General features: G+C 44.0%; 1 protein-coding gene across 1 annotated transcript in view; it reads left to right on the forward strand.

The window, feature by feature from the left end:
- Positions 1-19,271, forward strand: part of EDARADD (EDAR associated via death domain) — a 61,057-nt gene that overhangs the window by 18,146 nt on the left and 23,640 nt on the right. The window contains exon 4 of the mRNA XM_046655091.1: positions 3,537-3,595. Coding sequence (XP_046511047.1) covers positions 3,537-3,595 — 59 coding nt within the window. The remainder of the gene's footprint in view (positions 1-3,536; positions 3,596-19,271) is intronic.

The raw sequence follows: 19,271 nt of genomic DNA on the forward strand, positions 1-19,271 counted from the left end.
GTATATAGAGAAGGGCCTAGGAGGGTAGTTTCTTGCGTCAGAAGCATATGGACAACTTATAGCTGTCATGAGTGGTCCAGAGACTTCAGGAGGAATGCAGGGAGGTTGCTAAAACCCCTGCAGTGAAGGAGTCTATGGGGGTACTAACGGGAATGCCTTTTGTAGACTTTTGTTGAAGGAGGCCAAATTTACAGTGGGCTGATTTGAAAGTAACAGTATCCATGAAATTAGGTAAAATACGTAAATGAGGAATATGTTGCTTCCAGAACCCAAAAGAACTAAAAGATGTTGGACTTGTATTAACTGGTGGGTGCTGAGAGGGTTAATAGCTCTGTATTGACAGTGTCAGGAATGGAGGAGCCCTTAGTTTACCGAATAATTTTTAGGAATTTAACCAAGGTGGCAGGGCCTTGCACTATGTCTGGGGCAATGGCCCATCCCCTTTCTGGGAGCTCTTTTATGAGTGTTTGTGTGGCCTGGATGAGTATGTCAAATGAATGTCCTCAGAGGAGGATGTCATCCATGTAATGTCATACCCGTGATGCTAGAGAAAGTTGGACGCAGTTAAGATCTTGTAACCTGCAAAGATTGTGTGCTGTGACAAGGCTGTTAGGTACCCCGAGGGTACCTGGTCACGATGTATTATGTACCTTTGGAAGTTTGAAGGCAAACTGCGACTGAGAGGCTGTTCAAATAGGCACTGAGCAGAACTTATTAGCTAAATCAGTAATAGCCAAACACTACTGGTTACTGATCAGATGAAGTCAGTAATTTCAATAATATTGGGTATTGGGTGTGGGGGCCTTAATGGATAGGACCACAGTATTATGGTCAGAGTAATGCACCGTGAGGCACCATTCATTTTCTTTCAAGTTTAAGAAGAGGCCAAATTAGGCTATTAAATGGAGAAGCCAGTGGAAATAGTCACCTCTTCACTCATTAGGTCTTATATAAGAAGTTTGATCTTTGAAGGTCCTGTTTAATATACCTTGGGCCATATTAATTATTTTAACTGGGGGGTTCACAGGGTCCCATTTTGTCAAGTCAACTTCTAACTGCTGAAGATGGAATTTAATATTAATTTATCAGGTCAGAGAAACCATGCCCACGATGGGACACTCTAGGAAAATGGGTGCTATGACCATGGGACGTTTAGGCAAAGCAGTAGTTCTGATGGTTGGAGAGAGGCGTGCCTATTTGTCCCCTTTTATATTTAGGAACTCCCCCAACATGTTGGGCGTCTGCCACGTTTAAATTTAGTGGCATCTCCAGGTATAACTGTAATTTGAGCCCCAGGACTGAGATTAAGTCCATGAAGGTTTACCAGTTCACACGTTTCAGCAGATAGTAAGTTACTTCAGAACCTGTGTTGTAGGGCACAAAGCCAGTCAGCCCTCTTTGATCTGTTGACCTAAAATTATTTTAGTAAGTTTTAGATTTCCAGTTGGGTCAAGTTGCGGACCTCGTTTCAGTTCTTTTTTCTTTCCCTTTTGTCTCCTTCTTTGTATCCAGGTTTTAGCCATCTTTCTTTCATTCTCCCTCCCTTTTTTTGGTCTCTGGATATACTTTGGGTGCAGGTGGGAAGGGAAAGGGATGAGATCCTCCCTACTCTGCTCGTATTGATAAGTTTCCTCCTCCAGAGAGCCTCAGATCACTCCTGTCAGGGTGAGGGGCCTTCCCTATGGCAGTGCTTGCTTTCAGATGGTTTAAGAACCCCAGGCTCACGTCAGGTTTGAATTAACCCCTTTGCTGTGCCGCCCAGCTACCATGGGCTTTGCCCTGTGACTCTGAGATCAGGGTCTTGGCTGCACCCAGGCAGAGGCAGCAGAGTGGCATAGTGGGAGAGCACTAGGCCTGTAACCTAAAGGTTGATGCAGTGAAACCGAGCTTTGCTGCGGCCCTGCCTTTCCTACCACATGGGCTTTTTGGGGTTTTTTTTGGGTTTTTTTCCTTCTCTGTACATTCTCTCAGAATATTTTGGATTTCTGGTTGCATAAAGTCACAGCTTTCAGTTTCTGTCTCTGTCTGATCATCCGTGGTGCAGACTTTCTGGGTAGTTACTGGGAGAGGCTTGTGAGGCCCACTTTGCAGGCAACCACCTCTTCCTCCAGGGAATTCTCGTCAGTCTCCCTGGGGTTGGGGTCCACATCCCCGAAGGTCATTGTGTTTCTGGCCCGGGTGGGGGCCATGAAGCCCATGACTGCAAGATTAGGCTTTTGGCGTGCTGGTGAGCAGCTGTGCTCAGCCCCAGTGTGCCGGCTAGGAGTTTGACATTGGCAGAGCAGTCCAGTACCAGATGCTCCCTGCCCTCCCCTTTTTTCATCAGCTCCTGGGCCACAGGCTACCATGCACGTGCACTGTGATACCCTTGGGGGTCAGGAGAGCATATGTGGCAGCAGCAAGGGAAGCAGCAGCGCAGGAGACAGGCAAGGTGGCTACCCTTGCCTGAACAACAACAACCAGGGTGCCTTGCTTAATTCTCCCTGGGGCGGCAGTGTCCTTCCTTGCCACAAAGTGTGCAAACGTCTCATGGTGTACCAGCACAGTGTTTGTATGGTTGCCTGCCCCCCTGCCACTAATTAGCCAGTGGTGGTCACCAGGCTAGACACAGTGCCCAGAGAGCTCTAGCCCAACCCCTGATAAGTGAGATGTGAGCAGCGACCTGTTAGAGCGCTGTGCTACCACATTCTTCTAGGTGGGATTCTCAGGGGCGCCTGCCAAACGTAGGTTGAACCTGACAACACGTCACACTGGGGTACAGTCAGTTAACAACAGTCTTCGTCTTGGGGATGAGAACATTTGAGGTGGGAAGAGAGGACAGACAACAAAGACGACGTGGTACTGCACAGGCCAAAGTGAAGTCTGCCAGCAATTAGCAATTCCATCCCAGGCAGCCTTCTCCACATCCCTGAAGTTAGTTAAATCTGACCAGGCATCCTTTGTCGCGTTTGGGCCATCTTGTTCATTATGCCACTTGTTTTGACCACCTCCTATTCACCCCATGGATGGGGGAGGGATCCTGCCCTGGGGCTATGGGAGTGACCAACCACGCAACACCCATCACAAGGGACAGAGGAGATAACAGCAGTTTATGGGTCACATGTACTCACGGCCTAGGGGAGGAGGACACTGCATTCCATGCAGCATCACACAGGGGTTGCACTCGGGAACAGAGTGAATAACCAGCCACTGTGGGAGACAGGCATTGTAGTATCAAGAGGATGTGGTGGCCCTGGTTCCCCAGGTGGGATGTGATTGGCTTGTCTGAATCATCCTGTGGGCTGGCCGGGAACTGAAACCCACTGTGCAGTGATAAGCAGGAACTGTGCTTAGTCGCCTTGATAAGGAGCATTGTTTAGCTGGGGACCTTCCCCATGGAGCAGAGTGGGGAGGGGAATGGGCAGTTGGGCCATTTGAGGCCCTCTTGATTTTACCAGATGTCAAGGCAGCACATAAGATTGAGTCTTCATTTCAGGCCTTACACCACAGAGTGTGTGCTTTCTTTATCCAACCTTGTGTCTTTTTTTCCCCTCTAGTTGAGGAGTGTGATCCAATTGGTATGAACTGCCCAACAAATTCTCATGTGCAGCATCAGGTAAGAATAATTTCAATTACATATTTACTCTTAGGTACATGCTAATCCAACTATAATTTTTTAGGAATTATCTTCTAGAGCTTTAAAAATAAAGAAGAGGATTTTTAAATAAGTTTGGAAAGGATCCTTAAGCATCCCAGTAACGTAGCATATCTATACAACTTCTGTTATTTCTAGTAATTATGGTACTTTAATTAATTCTTTGAAATAAATATTTATATGCCAAAGACAGACCATCAATGTTAGTGAGTTAGAAAGGAGAGTTGTTTTCTTTCAGATGTAGTTGATACGCTGTGGATAGAAATGTTTTTTTAAGCCACAACAAAACTGGATACTAATAACATTTTTATAATGTTTTTATAAAACTTTCACTTCTTTCAGATATCAGAAGTCAAACTTTTAACATATTATTTTTATTGTCTTTTTCCAAAAAACAAATGCATTTATTGTTTTCTGATTATAAAAGAATGGTTATTTTAAATTTCAGACAAGACAAAATGTACAAAAACAAACAAGAATTGCTTATCATTCTACTGTTCACCTTTTAAGGTAGATCCTTCCAGAAGCTTCCTTGGGTCACTGTGTGCTTCAGTTACTTCTTGTACTGTCCAGTACATCTCTTTTCACTCACTCAAAGCTTATTAGCAAAATTGCACAACACTTCATATCTGCTAAACTATATTTAGAGCATTAAATATCTCAAAAAGCGTGTCTTGCCTCAAGATGGGCTGGTTTGGTCCTGCTCCTTCTGTAACACCAAGTTGATTTTTAACAAGACAAATTTGAAATTTTATTTAGGCTTGCTTTTAAAACATCAGTCTGCAGGGGCCGGCACCGTGGCCGAGTGGTTAAGTTTGCGCGCTCTGCTGCGGTGGCCCAGGGTTCGGATCCTGGGCGCGGACATGGCACCACTCGTCAGGCTACGTTGAGGCGGCGTCCCACATCCCACAACTAGAAGGACCTGCAACTAAGATATACAACTATGTACGGGGTGTTTGGGAAATAAAGCAGAAAAAAAAAGATTGGCAACAGTTGTTAGCCCAGGTGCCCATCCTTAAAAAAAAAAAAAAAAAGGAAGATTGGCAACAGTTGTTAGCCCAGGTGCCAAGTTTTTAAAAAATAAACCATCAGTCTGCAATAAATCAATAGTGATATTCTTGTATAGTCAAATCACTTCTGTAGTAAAGCCAAGTTACATAATAGTTGATAAAATAAGCAATCTTAATTGTAAACACAGCTCTCTTGAAAATTGTCAATGGTGCTACTTTTGTCTTTGATTTGAGGGTCTTCAGTCACTTGCTGTGAATATCATATTCTTATTTGTTAGCCCTGACGCTCAGCGTTTTCCCTGGAATTACAATCTAATGATTGACTTTGGCACTGACTGAATTTAAACTATTTTAGTAAACTTAAAGTATAAATGTTTTCTTTCTTGCAATCTTTAATTTGTTTAACAAAGTTTACTCCTCACATTTTTTGTGACATGATATGGATTTCCTTGAAGATAGAAGAATGTAGCATTGTTTGTTTAGTTTCTTGTAGGCATTTTCCAAAACCGTTTAAGATTAGGTACAGAATATACATTGGGACACTGTGTTCAGTATTTTTCTAATTTTAGTGTTATAGTTCTGAGTACATCAAGTAAAGACTATCCTAAAAGATGAAAATGTTTTTGTCAACTAAAAAAAAGGGCAAATAGCCGATTTGAGATTTTTCTTCAGTTCTGTTTTAAAACAGAATGTCTTATATTCCTATAAAAAGTAGCACTGTACCAAGCTGCTTCAGTTGGTAATTTCTTTGTTTAATCCATAGGATTTTTTCGAACTGGTAGATATCCAGAAAGATACTTTGAAACCAACTTGGCAGTTAGAACAAAGAAAGTGCACTAGAGGAGAAACATTTTTAAAAAAACAAGGAAAAAAATCCCACACTCCATTTTCTATGGCTCAGACGTTAAAATCAAGCTGAAAATATGTTCTTTAGAATATTTAATATTTGCTGTTTTACTGATCTTTATAATTTAAACGCTAAAATCCAATTCTACTATGATTTAATTTTAGCTGCCTTTTTTGAATGATGCAAAGGAAAAACATTGTGATATCTTGGTGTCAAGATTAAAGTTGGACGTCTCAGACCAAATTTTATAAAAAACCGTTTACTTTTAGTAATTGGAAATCAATACCACGTCTACCAGGGCTATCCTAGGGCTATCCTACTCCTACAGTTTATTACAACCGGTATTTATTAAGCTCTGAGACCAGATCTGGAGTTGGTATTCTTGGACGTAAAAAGCAGGGGGGTGGGGGAGGGGGAGAGTGGTGGGGGTGGGGAGGAGATCACACCCTAAGCAGAGCTTCCAGCCTTGTTGGAGAGGCAGCGCACACAACGTTAGCTTCTACATGGAGACATGGTTCATATGTTGAAAAAATTCCTACGGTCCTTTATGTTAAAGAAAACATTTCCCAGAGTCTTTATCAAGCAATAAAGTTTTAACTACATATACAAATATATAGCAAATGATTGTAAAGCAAAATTTGTTCCAGTTTGTAGCCAGGAATCCATGCCAAGAGAAGACTCAAGTAATAATAAAAATAAGAATAGCACATGTCAGGATGCTAAGTTGGAGTTATGGAAAGAAGGACATTTTCCTCTATTTATGTTGTTTATTTGGTTTTACCAAACTCAAGTTTTTTAAATGTTAAAGACCACATTAAATTACTGGCTCATTTAGTTGTCACAAAAGTATCCTACACGTGTAAGATGTTAATAAGGGACACTGGCTGTAGGGGATACAGGCACTATCTATACTATCTTCTCAAATTTTCTGTAAATCTAAAACTATTCTAAAATAAAAAGTTATTTTAAAAAATACACAATGAAATTTAGAATCTAGAAAAGTGAAAAAACTCCTCCACAATTCCACCACTCTAATATAACTATTCTTGTTATTTTGCTGTATTCCCTTATACATTTTATGTGCATAATTATAAAAACTTTGTAAATAATTGTATGTCTTGCTTTTGTTATATAACATTATCTCACAAACATTTTATCTAGTTTGCTGCATAGCCTTACCATCAGTTTGAATGCTACCTCTATTATCATCTCTGACACAGAAATAGATTCTCGGATGTGTGTCTGAGGGCAGGATGAGAATAGTCCTTCTGGGAGAAATGGTAAAAGCAAGGGCTCTGAGGAGCGGCAATGGCAAAGACTGAACTTTGCCTGGAGCTGAAGGATTGGGAGATCAGGCAATGAGGCTGAAAGATAAGTTGCAGCCAGGGCCCCAGAGCCTTCAAGGCCAGAGAGGGGTACATGGAAGGTATTTGGGGGTTTGAAGTGATGGTCCCGTGACCATATCTGGGACCCTGGGGGTGCTGGAGAGAAGATGAGATTAGGTTTAGGCCTGTGACTGGAAGACGATTGCTACTAACTATATAAAAAAAGAATTCAGGAAGAAGATCAGATTTGTGTGTTTTTAGGATTGAGTTTTGTTTGTTTATGAGTTGCCAAAGAGGATATAAAAGTTTGTAGAGTGTGGGGTCTGTGAAATTTGTGGCGGTGCCCAGTAAGTGGTAGAAAATGCAGCACTAGGTACTGGCTTAGGATTCCTGCATCAGGAGGTTACAGTTGAAGCCCTAGGAGTGGATGAGCCTGTCAAGGACAGAGTCCTCGCAGGAAAGCAAACAGGAGAGCCCAGGATGGAACCTCGAGAAAGATCTCATTTTAGAGGCCAGAGGAAGAAAGGGAGCTCAGAAGCAGACAGAGGAGCAGCCAGAGAAGAAAGCTATCTGGTCAAGGCAACTGTACTTTCTTTCGTAGCACATACCAGTTTATAGTTCCGTTTCTGATGATTTAATCGTCTCCCCCAGCGGTTAACCTGTGACCCGTGAGGGCTGAAACTACTGTGTCTTTTTGCTCAGAACCGTATCCTCAATGCCTCGTATATAGTAAGTCTCACTAAATATATGTTGAATAAAGAGAGAAAAAGGCCAGGAGTAGGCATTGCCTTAAGTGCCAAGGCAAGGACTGTCAGCATCACCAGGGAGCACAGTGTGGTCAAGGGGAAGGCATACAAAGACACCACTGGACTTGTCCATTCAGATGTTACTGGGACCCTTCAGTAAGGAAATCGATCATGGGGACAAAAACATAATGGCAAGACTTAAGGAGTGAGTGGGTGAGAAGGAAGTTTATGCGGTTTTGTCAAATTCATTAAATTTGCAAGGGAAAATGTTAAACTCTCCTTTGAGGCTGTTGGAACGTACAGAAAAAGCTTAGAATGGGAAACATCAGATTTTAAAGGGTAAGGTATCTCCAAGGAGTGGAGAGATTAAAAACTAAGAGGGAGAAGAGAGAGAAATGGAATAATTAATGGGATTTGTTTTCCCTGTGGAAGGTAAAGAGGATTAATTTTCTTAGCAAGTATTTTCTTTTTAAAGATTTTATTTTTTTCCTTTTTCTCCCTAAAGCCCCCCCAGTACATAGTTGTATATTCTTCATTGTGGGTCCTTCTAGTTGTGGCATGTGGGACGCTGCCTCAGTGTGGTTTGATGAGCAGTGCCATGTCCGCGCCCAGGACTCGAACCAATGAAACACTGGGCTGCCTGCAGCGGAGCGCGCAAACTTAACCACTCGACCACGGGGCCAGCCCCTCTTAGCAAGTATTTATTGATGGTATACTTAGCAGTGTTTTGTGGAGAATGTGGAACACACTGATTTCCCTCCAGGAATTTGTAATCCGGCAGGGAAGATAAGATGTATGTACACGTATGTTAGATAAATAAAGTTATCACAGGCACAGATAGACGAGTTAGCATTTCAAAAGTAAGACCTGCCATTCTTTTTCAGAGGAGGGATTAAACGAAGCCTGGATAGATAAAGATATTATAAACAGTTTTTTTAGATTAAAGACAAGAAATTGATTTAGTTGATGTCAAATTTGAGTTGTGCCTTAAATGATGATGCTTGAATGGGGCAGGAAGGGAGGAAACCCAGCAAAGATGTTGGGGGGCTAAGGAGTTTGTTCTGTTCATACAGCGGGTGGCCGTAGGCCTTCGTGAAGTAGGCAGTGGTATGATAGCTTCTGATAAATTGGAAACACATTGCAAGAGGATAAAGGATGAAACATCTATTCATCCATTCATCTATCAAGTATTTGAGCGCGAAGAATGTATTACCACCCCTCTCTTAGGTGCTAGGTGTACAATGGTGAATACTTAGAGCAAGGTCAAATTTAGCATTTAAAATGTCTGGCCTGGAAAGCTGAGTAGGAATTTTTATGGATGCTCCCAGAACAGAGGCTCCATAGGCAGATAAGCTAAGAAGCTCTCCCTTAGATTCTTAGAGAATCTCTGCCCATATGCATAAGAAGGGAAAAGAGAGAGAAGACACCCAAGATTGAGTTCATTCAACGGGTAAGCAAACTTCTTTGAACAGAGGAAGACTTGTTTCTCCCACCACGTACCTGTTCACCCCCCTGCTCCAGCGTTTCCTCTAAATGCTACTTCGGGAAGCACTGCTCTGGTGGAAGTCTTAAGTGCTAGGATTGAAGTACGGACTTGATCCCCCAGGCCCTGGGAAGTTCCTGAAAGAGTCTTTCCATGGAATGGTACAATACAAACAGAGTTTTAGAAAGGTTATCCCAGCAGTGGCTGGTCACGGGGATGGGTAGGAAGAAAGACTGAGGCCCGGAGGTCCCAAGTGGCAATTGGCGATCATCCAGGAATACAGTCCCAAGGACTTAGATGCAGGCTGGGGAAGGGAGAATGAAGAGGGGACAGCGCAACCCAAAAACATTTGTATTTGTTTGCTAGGGCTGCTGTAGCAAAGCCCCATGAATGGGGCGGCTTAAGCAACAGAAATTTATTGTCTCCCAGCTCTGGGGCCTGTAAGTCTGAGATCAAGATGTCAGCAGGGCTGGTTCCTTCTGAGGGCTGTGAGGGAGAATCTGTTCCAGGCCTCTCCCCTTGGCTCGTAGATGGCTGTCATCTCCCTGTGTCTTTTTTTATCATCTTCCCTCTGTGTGTGTGTCTGCCTCTCTCTCCAAGTTTCCCCTTTTCATAAGGACTCCAGTCGTATTGGCGAAGGGCCTACCTCACGACCTCATTTTAACTTGATTACCTCTGTGGAGAGCCTATCTCCAAATACAGCCACATTCTGAGGTACTGGGGGTTGGGACTCCAATGCCTCTCTTTTGGGGACACAATTCAACCCCTAGCAATGTTTGAGAGCAAAACAATAACAATAACAACATATTCGAAGGATAGATGAAAAGGATTCAGTATCCGACAGGATTTGGGAGTGAAAAGCAGGGAAGAGTTGAAGGTCTCCTTCAGAGAATCCTAGCTGGTGACCAGTGGTGCGTGGCGGGCAATGCCAAAAATAGGAAAATAGCTTGTCTGAGCAGTGGGGGGAAAAAGTGGGTTAATCTTTTTTAAGCTCTTCAAATGTCATCAAGCACATCATAAATACTTTTTGGGTATGTAGCGAACGAATAAGACTAACCATGAACAAATCTGTGCAATATAGGGCGTTTCTAATGGTAATCGTGCTGTGGAGAAAAATAAAGCAGAGGAGGGGAATGGGGAGAGCCAAGACTGGTGGGAGGTGCCATTTGTAACAGGGAATCGGAAACAACCTATGCGGTTTTCAGGGAATCAGAGCACATGATGTATTTTTGGAAAGTGTTAAAGAAAGCCATGAAAGCAATAGATTTGGAGAGTCCCCAGAAACCAAGAGCTTCTGCTAATTCAGGTTCAAACAGCCTTGCCTCTTCCGCCGCACAGGCCGTGGTGTGTCGATGTGGTTTGCAGAGGACTCACAAGGCCAGGTTCCTCCCTCCAGAAACCCACAGAGGAGCTGAGCTGGCAGGACACACATAGGGTGAACAGACCCAGCTCGAGACACTGACTGTGGGGCCCAGCTGGGCACACGCACAAAAGGCTGGGCGCTCAGGGATTCTCCAGGACTCGCTCCTGCAGTGGGTTGGTCCTCTTACCTGGGGGCAGGAGGGAGAGTGGAGATGCATTAGTGAGAGCATCCTGCTGGTCATCATTGAGAAGAGACGCAGGTGAGGTAGAAGGAAGGAAATGGAGCTGGCTTGCAAGAGCTCTGAGCTTCCAGAACAGCAAGAGGAAGAGCAGAACTTTCCCAAGCCCCTGAGAAGTTTCTAGAAACCTCATAGGTGATTCTGATGCACCCACTCCCTCCCCCCCAAAAAATCATTGTATAGGAGGGATAAAGTGTCTGCCCGTGGGTGAAATTCACCTCTTCCACAACAAAGTCTATGTATGAATAATTTTAGTTTGTGTCAACATAAATCTACAGTGGAAGTTATTGTGAGATTAGTCGCAAATGTACCTCTTAGGCTTCATCTGTCATATCCTCTTGCCACCCTAACCTTCTGAGCCATTTTTGGATAATCCGTGAGCCTGGCACATCACTTTGCACATAGAAGGTGCTTCAGACGTTGGCCCTGGAAAGAGGCAGAGGTCTTGTACTCGTCAAGTGGCTGCTGTGTGATCTGGCACTATACACAGTAATGAGAATGCTTGAGGACAGATTTTAAAAACACGGAGGGGCCAGCCCCGTGGCCTAGTGGTTAAGTTTGGTGCGCTCCACTTCCGTGGCCCAGGTTCACAGGTTCAGATCCTGGGCACAGATCCATACCACTTGTTAGCCATGCTGTAGTGGCGACCCACGTATAAAATAGAGGAGGATTGGCACAAGTGTTCACTTGGGGCTAATCTTCCCCAGCAAAAAAAATCCAGAAACATGAAAAGCACCTATTAGTGGCCCACAGAAAACAGATTTAGATATTCTACTGAAATTATTTGTGCCCACCTGTGATCTGTTTAGACCAATGGTTCTGGACCCTGACTGAACATCAGAATCACTTGGAGAACTTTTATAAAATACCAATGCCTGGGTCCCGTTCCCCAGACATTCTAGCTGAAGTGGTCTGGGCTAGGCTCCAAGCACTGATATTTCATAAATGTCCCAGGACTTACTGTGCAGCCAGAGTGAGGAAGGCTTGGCTAGACCATGAGTCCACAGGGTAGAGGAATCCGGACATGTCCACGTCCGCAGCATTAACTCTTCATTTGGCATGCATGCAGGCTGCTCCTACCCACTGCCCGGTGTGGCCCAGTTAGCAGAAGTAGAATTGGGGCACCCTGGGTGGCCTGATCCTGGAGTCAGTCCCCTGCTATGGTCAGACCAGGCGCAAGGGGACAGCCCCAGCTGTCAGTACAGAGCATGGAAGAGAGGATTCCTTGACACCCCAAAACCCATTCTTCATCTCTTAGGCCCAGGAATCCGAGGAACACACATTGGGAAATGCTGATGCAGTGTTTTTCTGAGTAAGAGTTTGGGCTATTTTAGATTTGGTCTTCACCTAACTAATGTGCGTTCTGATACTGAGGTTATGGAGACCTTCAAGACATTAGAGGTGGAAGACGCTGTGTCATTTGGTCCATTTCTCACTTTGCAGATGTGAACACAGAGGCCCAGAGAGAAGCAATGAACATGTCACGTTTCCTAGGGCTGCTGTGACAAAGTACCGCAGACTGAGCACCTTAAACAGAAATTTCTGGTCTCACAGTCTGGAGGCCAGAAGTCCAAGATCAAAGGATTTTTAGGGTTGGCTCCTTCTGAGGGCTGGGAGGCAGAATCTGCTCATGCCCCTCGCTTAGCTTCTGGCAGTTTGCTGGCACTTTTTGGCATTCCTTGGCTATGAAACATCACCCTTATCTCTGCCTCTTCATATGGCGTTTTCCCTGTGTGGGTGCCTGTGTCCAAATTTCCACTTTTTATAAGGACACAAGTCATATTGGATTGAGTGCGCCCTAATGACCTCATTTCGATTGCCTCTATAAAGACCTTATTTCCCGATAAGGTCACATTCTGAGGCACTGCAGTTAGACCTCCAACATATCAGTTTTGGGGGGTAGAATTCAGCTCACAGCAGCATGCAGTGATTTGGCGTTGATTCTATTGCAGCATTTATCTTGGAATCTGATACCCAGTCAGTGTTTAACAAGTAGAGTGGATAGATGGACCCATAACCCCTGGCATCCGGGGTATTGTGTGTGTGTGTGGCAGTTAATCTGTGTCAGAAAACACACCCCAGATTGTTTACATTCTCCTCTGAGCAGAATGCCAGAGCTTTCCCGACCACGAACCTCAACTCTTATGAATGATTTTGCTTTATTTGTCATTCAGTCTGTCTGTATAGGTCACACTTATTTCACCTTCTAGGTGTTCTCTTTGGTCCTTCCCCCATCTGGGATACGCTGTGTATGTTTACTGAGCCTTTGTTGAAGCACGATGCCTTGGATATGCTAGGCATTCATTATTGATTTAAAATGTGAAATGTAACTCTGAGCTAGGAATAAAAAATTCTTTCTGTTAAATGATTACTTTTCCATTGTAAAAGTAATGTGCTTATTAGAAGAAGAGGAGGGAAGTATTATTTCCTCTTTTTTTCCTTTGCACGAGTATAACCACTTTTTGTATAGTTATAATCACACTCTATAGACAATGAAATGTTTTCCTTTCTTCATTTAATATAGTGTCATAAGCATTTTTATAAGAAATTAATTTGATGTAATCAAAAGAATAATAATTATAGTTAACATTTTTAAGGCCAAGTGTTGTTCCAGGCGCTTACCTGTATGAACTCCTTTAATTTTCAAAATGATCCTATGCAGGATGAACTATTATTATGCCCATTTTACAGATGCACACTGAGGCACAGAGAGGTTAAATCATTTGTTTAAGATCACACAGCTATTGAGTAGTGGAGCCAGGATTTGAACCACCCAGGCAGTCTGCCTCCAGAGTCCATGCTTGTAGCTGATACCAGCCTCACTGTGGGCTTTGGAGCTAGACAGACCTCCTAGGCCCCAGCTCTGCTACTTAGCTGTGTCACCTTGAACTAGTTACGTAACCTCTCCCAGTCAGTTTCCACCTCTGTAAAATGGGTGTAATAATACCAGTCTCCTGGCACACAATAGATGCTCAATAAATACCTGGTTAGTGTTATGTTTAAGTGAAATGAACTCCATACAGAACTTAAATCTCTCATCCAGTTCAAAGCTTCTCTCTTCGCTCTGACTCTGGCCGGGTCTGAAATGTGGAGGCCCAGAAGAAGGGCAGGCGGACCCGGTTCTCCTCCCCTTCCCCAGCGAGTGAGAATTCAGCACTGTGCAGTTGCCTGATAGGGTGAAGCCGGGCTCCCGGCTGAATGTTTGCATCTGCCGCCAACAGCTAACCCAGCTCCTTCTCTCACGGTGGTGCATCACGCTCCTCTTACCTTGGGCAGGCTCCTTTCAAGATGGCTCTGGTCCACTTGGCCATGGAAAACTTGCCCCACTGTCCCACATTGAAGGCCAGCTCCAGCTAGCGTCTGGTTCCTCATACACACAGGTTAGGGTCTCCCAATGGCAGAAGGGTTGGAACTATGGGGATCTACAGATGAATAAGCATCCAGCTGAGGAGTGAGAGGCTGGTCTCCCCCTCTGGCAAGCACCCCCAACAAGTAGTGATCTTGAAACCCCCCTTACTTGGCTTGGGTAGGATGGAGAGCCATGCCTTCCTCCTTACGGGCAGAGGAAGGGAAGCAGCCACAGCTCGTACTTATTCCACTAATTCCTGCAAAGAAATCTCTTCCCCTTGTCTAAGCTGAAGGTGGGGCTCATACCACTATTCTAGGCCCCTCTTAGCTGGTCCTTTGGGGTTTACCTGGCACCTCTCTGTGGAATGTATGCATACCGTTGTGCTCAGCTTGGGACCCCAATCAAAACTCTTAAGACACTAGGAAAACATCCCGTCTCATATCCTGTTATATTCTGTGCCATAGAGTTACTTAAGAGTGTCCCTATTATGGGACTTGAGATTGTCTCAAGTATTTTGCTCTTCTAGATACTGCCGTGGTGAACGTCCAAGTATCCCTCCCTCCCCGCCTCCCCCTGCGATGTGAGGCTGTATGTTTCCTTAGACTCCGTGTACATCCCTGTTTACAGACTAGACCGAACAGGCCAGGCTGCCCGTGTGTTCTTCCACTCAGCAAGCAGCATGAGCTCCAAGTCAATTCCTAGTTACCAGTGCCACCAGATTAAAAAAAAGATGCAGTTTTATTTGTTGAAAGCCCATCAACAGCTCATTGAGTTCTTTGAAGTTAAATATCTTTCAAAAATAAAGTTCCACATTTGTTTCCCTGAGTAAATGGTGGGCAGAGGGCACACACCCAGTTTTTAGGCCATGGAACTCCAAGCATGCTGGTCTGTTGATAGTTTACACAAAGTACAATATGGTGGCCAGGGCTGAAGTTCTCGGTCCCTTGTAAGCCAGACAGCTCTCCTAGTCAATGACTGGTGCTAAAGTAGCAGCCCAAGAAATTGTGACTCATTTTGTGTCTTTCTTATTCACCAAAGAAACAGAAGTCTTTTATTTCCAAGGACACATATTTTGTATCTTAGGGGGGACTGTCCCCTGTGGCCTTGACCCCTCACACACCGTCTGTGCCTTCCTTTCACCTGCCTCCCAGCTCCCCCACACGCCCTGCCATCCTGACATATGCTGATCCTGTCTGTTGTGCCTTGTCTCGGTGCCACTCGGTACTAAATCAGAGGGGTGGCTTGGCATTGCTAATCCTGACAATTTAGAAAGTGGATCTGGGCCCAGATGCCCAAGTTGACAGCTTGGCATCTTTAAAGCTGAAAGGGACCATAGAAATCATGTTGGTCAGCCGCTTGTTTCAGAGGGGACCTGAGACAGTCCGTGAGTGGCTGAGCTGGGACCTGGGCCTTGTCTAGCATCACTCCCCCCTCCTCTGCCCCCAAAGCCCAGCATTCTGAGTCAGTAGCAGTTGGGTTACCCGGTGCTGCTGGGCCTCTTGCCCTGTCTAAGCTAGGGAGATTTCAGGCTTGTCCACAGTTCTAAATGGTATCAGTCTGGCGCACTACTGTGGGTAAAAGCTACTCGAATAAAGCTGGTAAATGGAGGGGTTGCTCTTTTCTTTAAATTGGACTGCGAGGTAGTCAGCAGGATCCCATCCAACAGCCTCCTTGCCTTGGCAGAGCAACCGGCCCAGCAGACTATCTGCAGACCCGAAGCAATTACACGCCTTATAATAACAGGGAATGGACCCCACCAGCACTTGCTGTAGATGATATCTTGTGTGAGTCAGCCCAGCAGGCCCCTGCCTGCTCTGCTTGATATGCAACAATCCTTTCAAGCTCCAACAAGATCTGTTTAATAGATTGGCGAGTCCTTTAGTTTTTTCTCGAAGGGAAAATCAGATAGTTCTGCTTTTAGGAAATACTTGGTAGTTCCTCGCTTCATCCCTGATATGAAGTTTAAAGAATGGGGAACCAGTGCTACTAGGTAAAACTAGAAAACTAGAGCCTATACTTGGTCATTTTAACTCTGGTGAGAGGGACTCACGTCAGCCCTGCAGTCACTATCTGCCAGTCCTAACAGACTGCACTGCCTTGAAGCAGGCTATGAAAGGGTTCTGGATGCAGAGCTGTCTGGGCATTTAGAGGAGGGAGAAGGGGTTTCAAAGGGTTGGTTTCAGTAGAGTGGAAGTCACCTGTTCTATGCTGTGAATTTGAGTATCGCTGATCTCTCTTGGCCTTGTGCTCCTCCCTCCCCCTGCTCCCTCTGCTCTTCCTCATTTACCTCACCCTCCCATCAGTCTGTAGCGTTGACCATCTCACCTCTAGTGGGGTGATGGAGGTGCCACATTAGAATAGATGGGTAGATACCCTAACCATTAGAAAGTTAAAAATAAGTGAGTCATACCAGGTGAACTTGATTAGTGTCTTTAAAAGCCATAGATCTTTTCTCTCTGTTTTCTAGACAGTTTTGCGTAAAACAGATAATGATCTGATTCTATCTGCCATTTGGTACCTAACTTCCTCAAGTTGTGTCAACCTACTTTTTCTAGACTAAATTTATGTGTCCTGGATGGCGATCTTCCAGTGACCTTCCTCCTCCTGTGCTCCTGCCATCCAGGGCAACAGTCGCATCTCATAGCACATTATCACAGGGCGCCAACCCTCCGCCTCAGACTCTGAAGTTCCCCTCTCAGATCCAACCTTGCGTCTTCTTCCTTCTCCTTCCTCACGTCCTCTGCATGTAAGCTGAGTTTTCAACAGCCTCCACTCGTCGGGCATTTCGGTGATGCTCTTACTGATTTTTGGTGGAATCTGCCTTGCCAAGCCCTCGGCTTAGGTAAACCAGGGCCACCTGCATTCTCTGTCTTTGATTGCTGGAGAAAATGATGAAATACAAACCGCTATTCCCACTATAAATTCATGCCACCAAACCGCAGCCATCATTTCAGGGACTTGAATACTTTTTTTCTGTGATGAACTTCCCAGAAATGAAATTTTAAAAGAAAAATCATAGGACTTGAATTTGATGTCATCTATTAACGTCTATGTCTCTGACTTATTTCCACTTCAGGATAAGTCAAAAAACTGTCGTAAGACATGTACAAGCCAAAGGGCAAAAATGCCTGCTTTCCAGCACTCAGGGCTTATTTCCCTAAGAACTGCATAAGAGAAGATTGTTTATTAATCCTTAAATTGTACAGTCCTTTATTGTGTCTGCTCTAATTGTTTGACTTAAGGGCTTCTATTCTCATTATCGTTCGGTGCTCCATTAACTGCAGTGCCTTTGAACTTCACAAGTGGGTTAGAATTTCACTGAAACTTCCAGTAGGTGTGGGTGTCAGGGTGCCGCCGCCCTCACCCACAGCTCAGAATGTGAGTTGATACGGCCTTCAGAAGATGATTTGGCAGCGTCTAGTATTCATTGATCCAGCAATCCCACTTTAAGGACTTGATGCTACAGAAATCATAGCAGAGTGTGTTTGAAATAGAAAAATGTTGCAGATAACCTACGTGCCCATCAGTAGGAGCTGGTTGAATAAATTTCGGTACTTTGACAAGGAGTAATACAATTAAACCATTAAAAAGAGACAAGATCACTGACCTTAAAAGATATCTGTATATATTATTAAACAAATAAGGCAAGTTGTAGACTAATATGGTTTGGAATTAAAAATGTCTCTATATAGGTTGTAAATGCGGCTGTAACTATGAATCTGGAAGGACATGCTCCAGATTATTACCGGTAACCTCTGAGGCGGGAGGTGGGATAGAGAGATGGGATGAGAGATTGAGAGAAAAAGATTTTTACATCTCTTGTTGCTTTTTTAAAAAAAGTATGATTTTGAATACTTTTATTTTTGTACGTTTTTGGTATTTTTTTCAAATTAAAAAAACAACTAATGGAACAAGACCCAAACATTTAGGTGGTGTTTAGGCTCAATAAACTTTTCATATATTGGCACTTGAAACCAAGTCATCTTTCTTCAGCCAACATATCATTACACATCACAGGAAAGTTATAGATGAAATTAGGAGTTGATGAATGCACGTCCTCATCTCGCAGCCTTCGGTTAGCCTGTGCTCTCGTGCCGCTTGTATCCCACGGCCTAGGGCTTGTGAATGTGATGAATACAGGCAAAAACTCCTTGCCTCTCTGTAACATCCAGAGCCTCGTGGTCTGCTTGCATTCGCACGTGCAAACCATAATCTCCTGTGCAATGCTTTGTGATATTCTGAGCAGTAACTGGCTATACTTCACACACAAAGGGAAAATCCCTCTTTCATCTTTGAAACCATAGCAAAGGTATGAAATTACACCTGAGCGTGCCCGGCCTCAGACTCACAGAGCAGCTACCACAGTCCTTGACCCCCACTTCTGCTCCAGAAGTAGCAGGTCTGTCTTGTACCTGGATAGAAAACTCGGTGGGAGAAGAAAGAACCGAATGTACACAAACCCGCATGTTTGCTCTCATCCCAGCAAAGCACCGTAGCATTTATTTCAAATTTCCATCCTTCCATATTTAGTTCTTTGATCCTCAGTGAAACTTTCCCTGTTCCCTGAGGTCTCACTTGAATTCTTGCCCACGTTTGTGCTCCCTTGGCCTTCTGTCTGTGCCTTTGTAACACGTTATTCCTGTGATATCAGTATTATGCATGTCTTTGTTCCATACTGGATTGTAACCTGGAGGCGACAGGGATATGTCTCTGTATTCCAGGCCTACAATGGTCCCTTCCACTGCATAGGTGCTTCATACAATGTATCCTAAATTAAATGAATTTCTAAAAGCCAATTTCTGGAATATACTTTCAAACAAATAGATATGTCCAGTTTTCCATATGTATATTATACTTCAATAAAAAGTAAAAGTAAGTATAAACAGTTATTACAATAATAGTGATTAATTTGCAGAGAAAGAACTGAGTATAAATTGCTTTAGAAAAACCCAACAGGAGACTCATAGTCTAGTCTAAAAGTGTAGAAGTGGATAATTGTTAAATGCATTCGGAAGAGTGATGTGTATACCTGGTCTGTTTTGGGAATCCATACCTCTGAAAGCGACTTGAGTTTCACTGACCGTGTGATGGGAGAGAGTTTGAAATGTCTATGCTAGAATAGCTAAATCCATGCTATTTAAGCCCTGTTTCTGTTGCACGCTTAGGCGTTTAAAATCATATTTTCAAAGCACTTACTAAAATATTTTCTTAAAACCGAGGGATCAAACTTTAGCATTGGTTGTTCTCCCAAAGAAGCCAGTGAAGTAGTTTGACGA

This window comes from Equus quagga, chromosome 2 (assembly GCF_021613505.1).
Source record: "Equus quagga isolate Etosha38 chromosome 2, UCLA_HA_Equagga_1.0, whole genome shotgun sequence".
Classification (NCBI taxonomy): domain Eukaryota; kingdom Metazoa; phylum Chordata; class Mammalia; order Perissodactyla; family Equidae; genus Equus; species Equus quagga.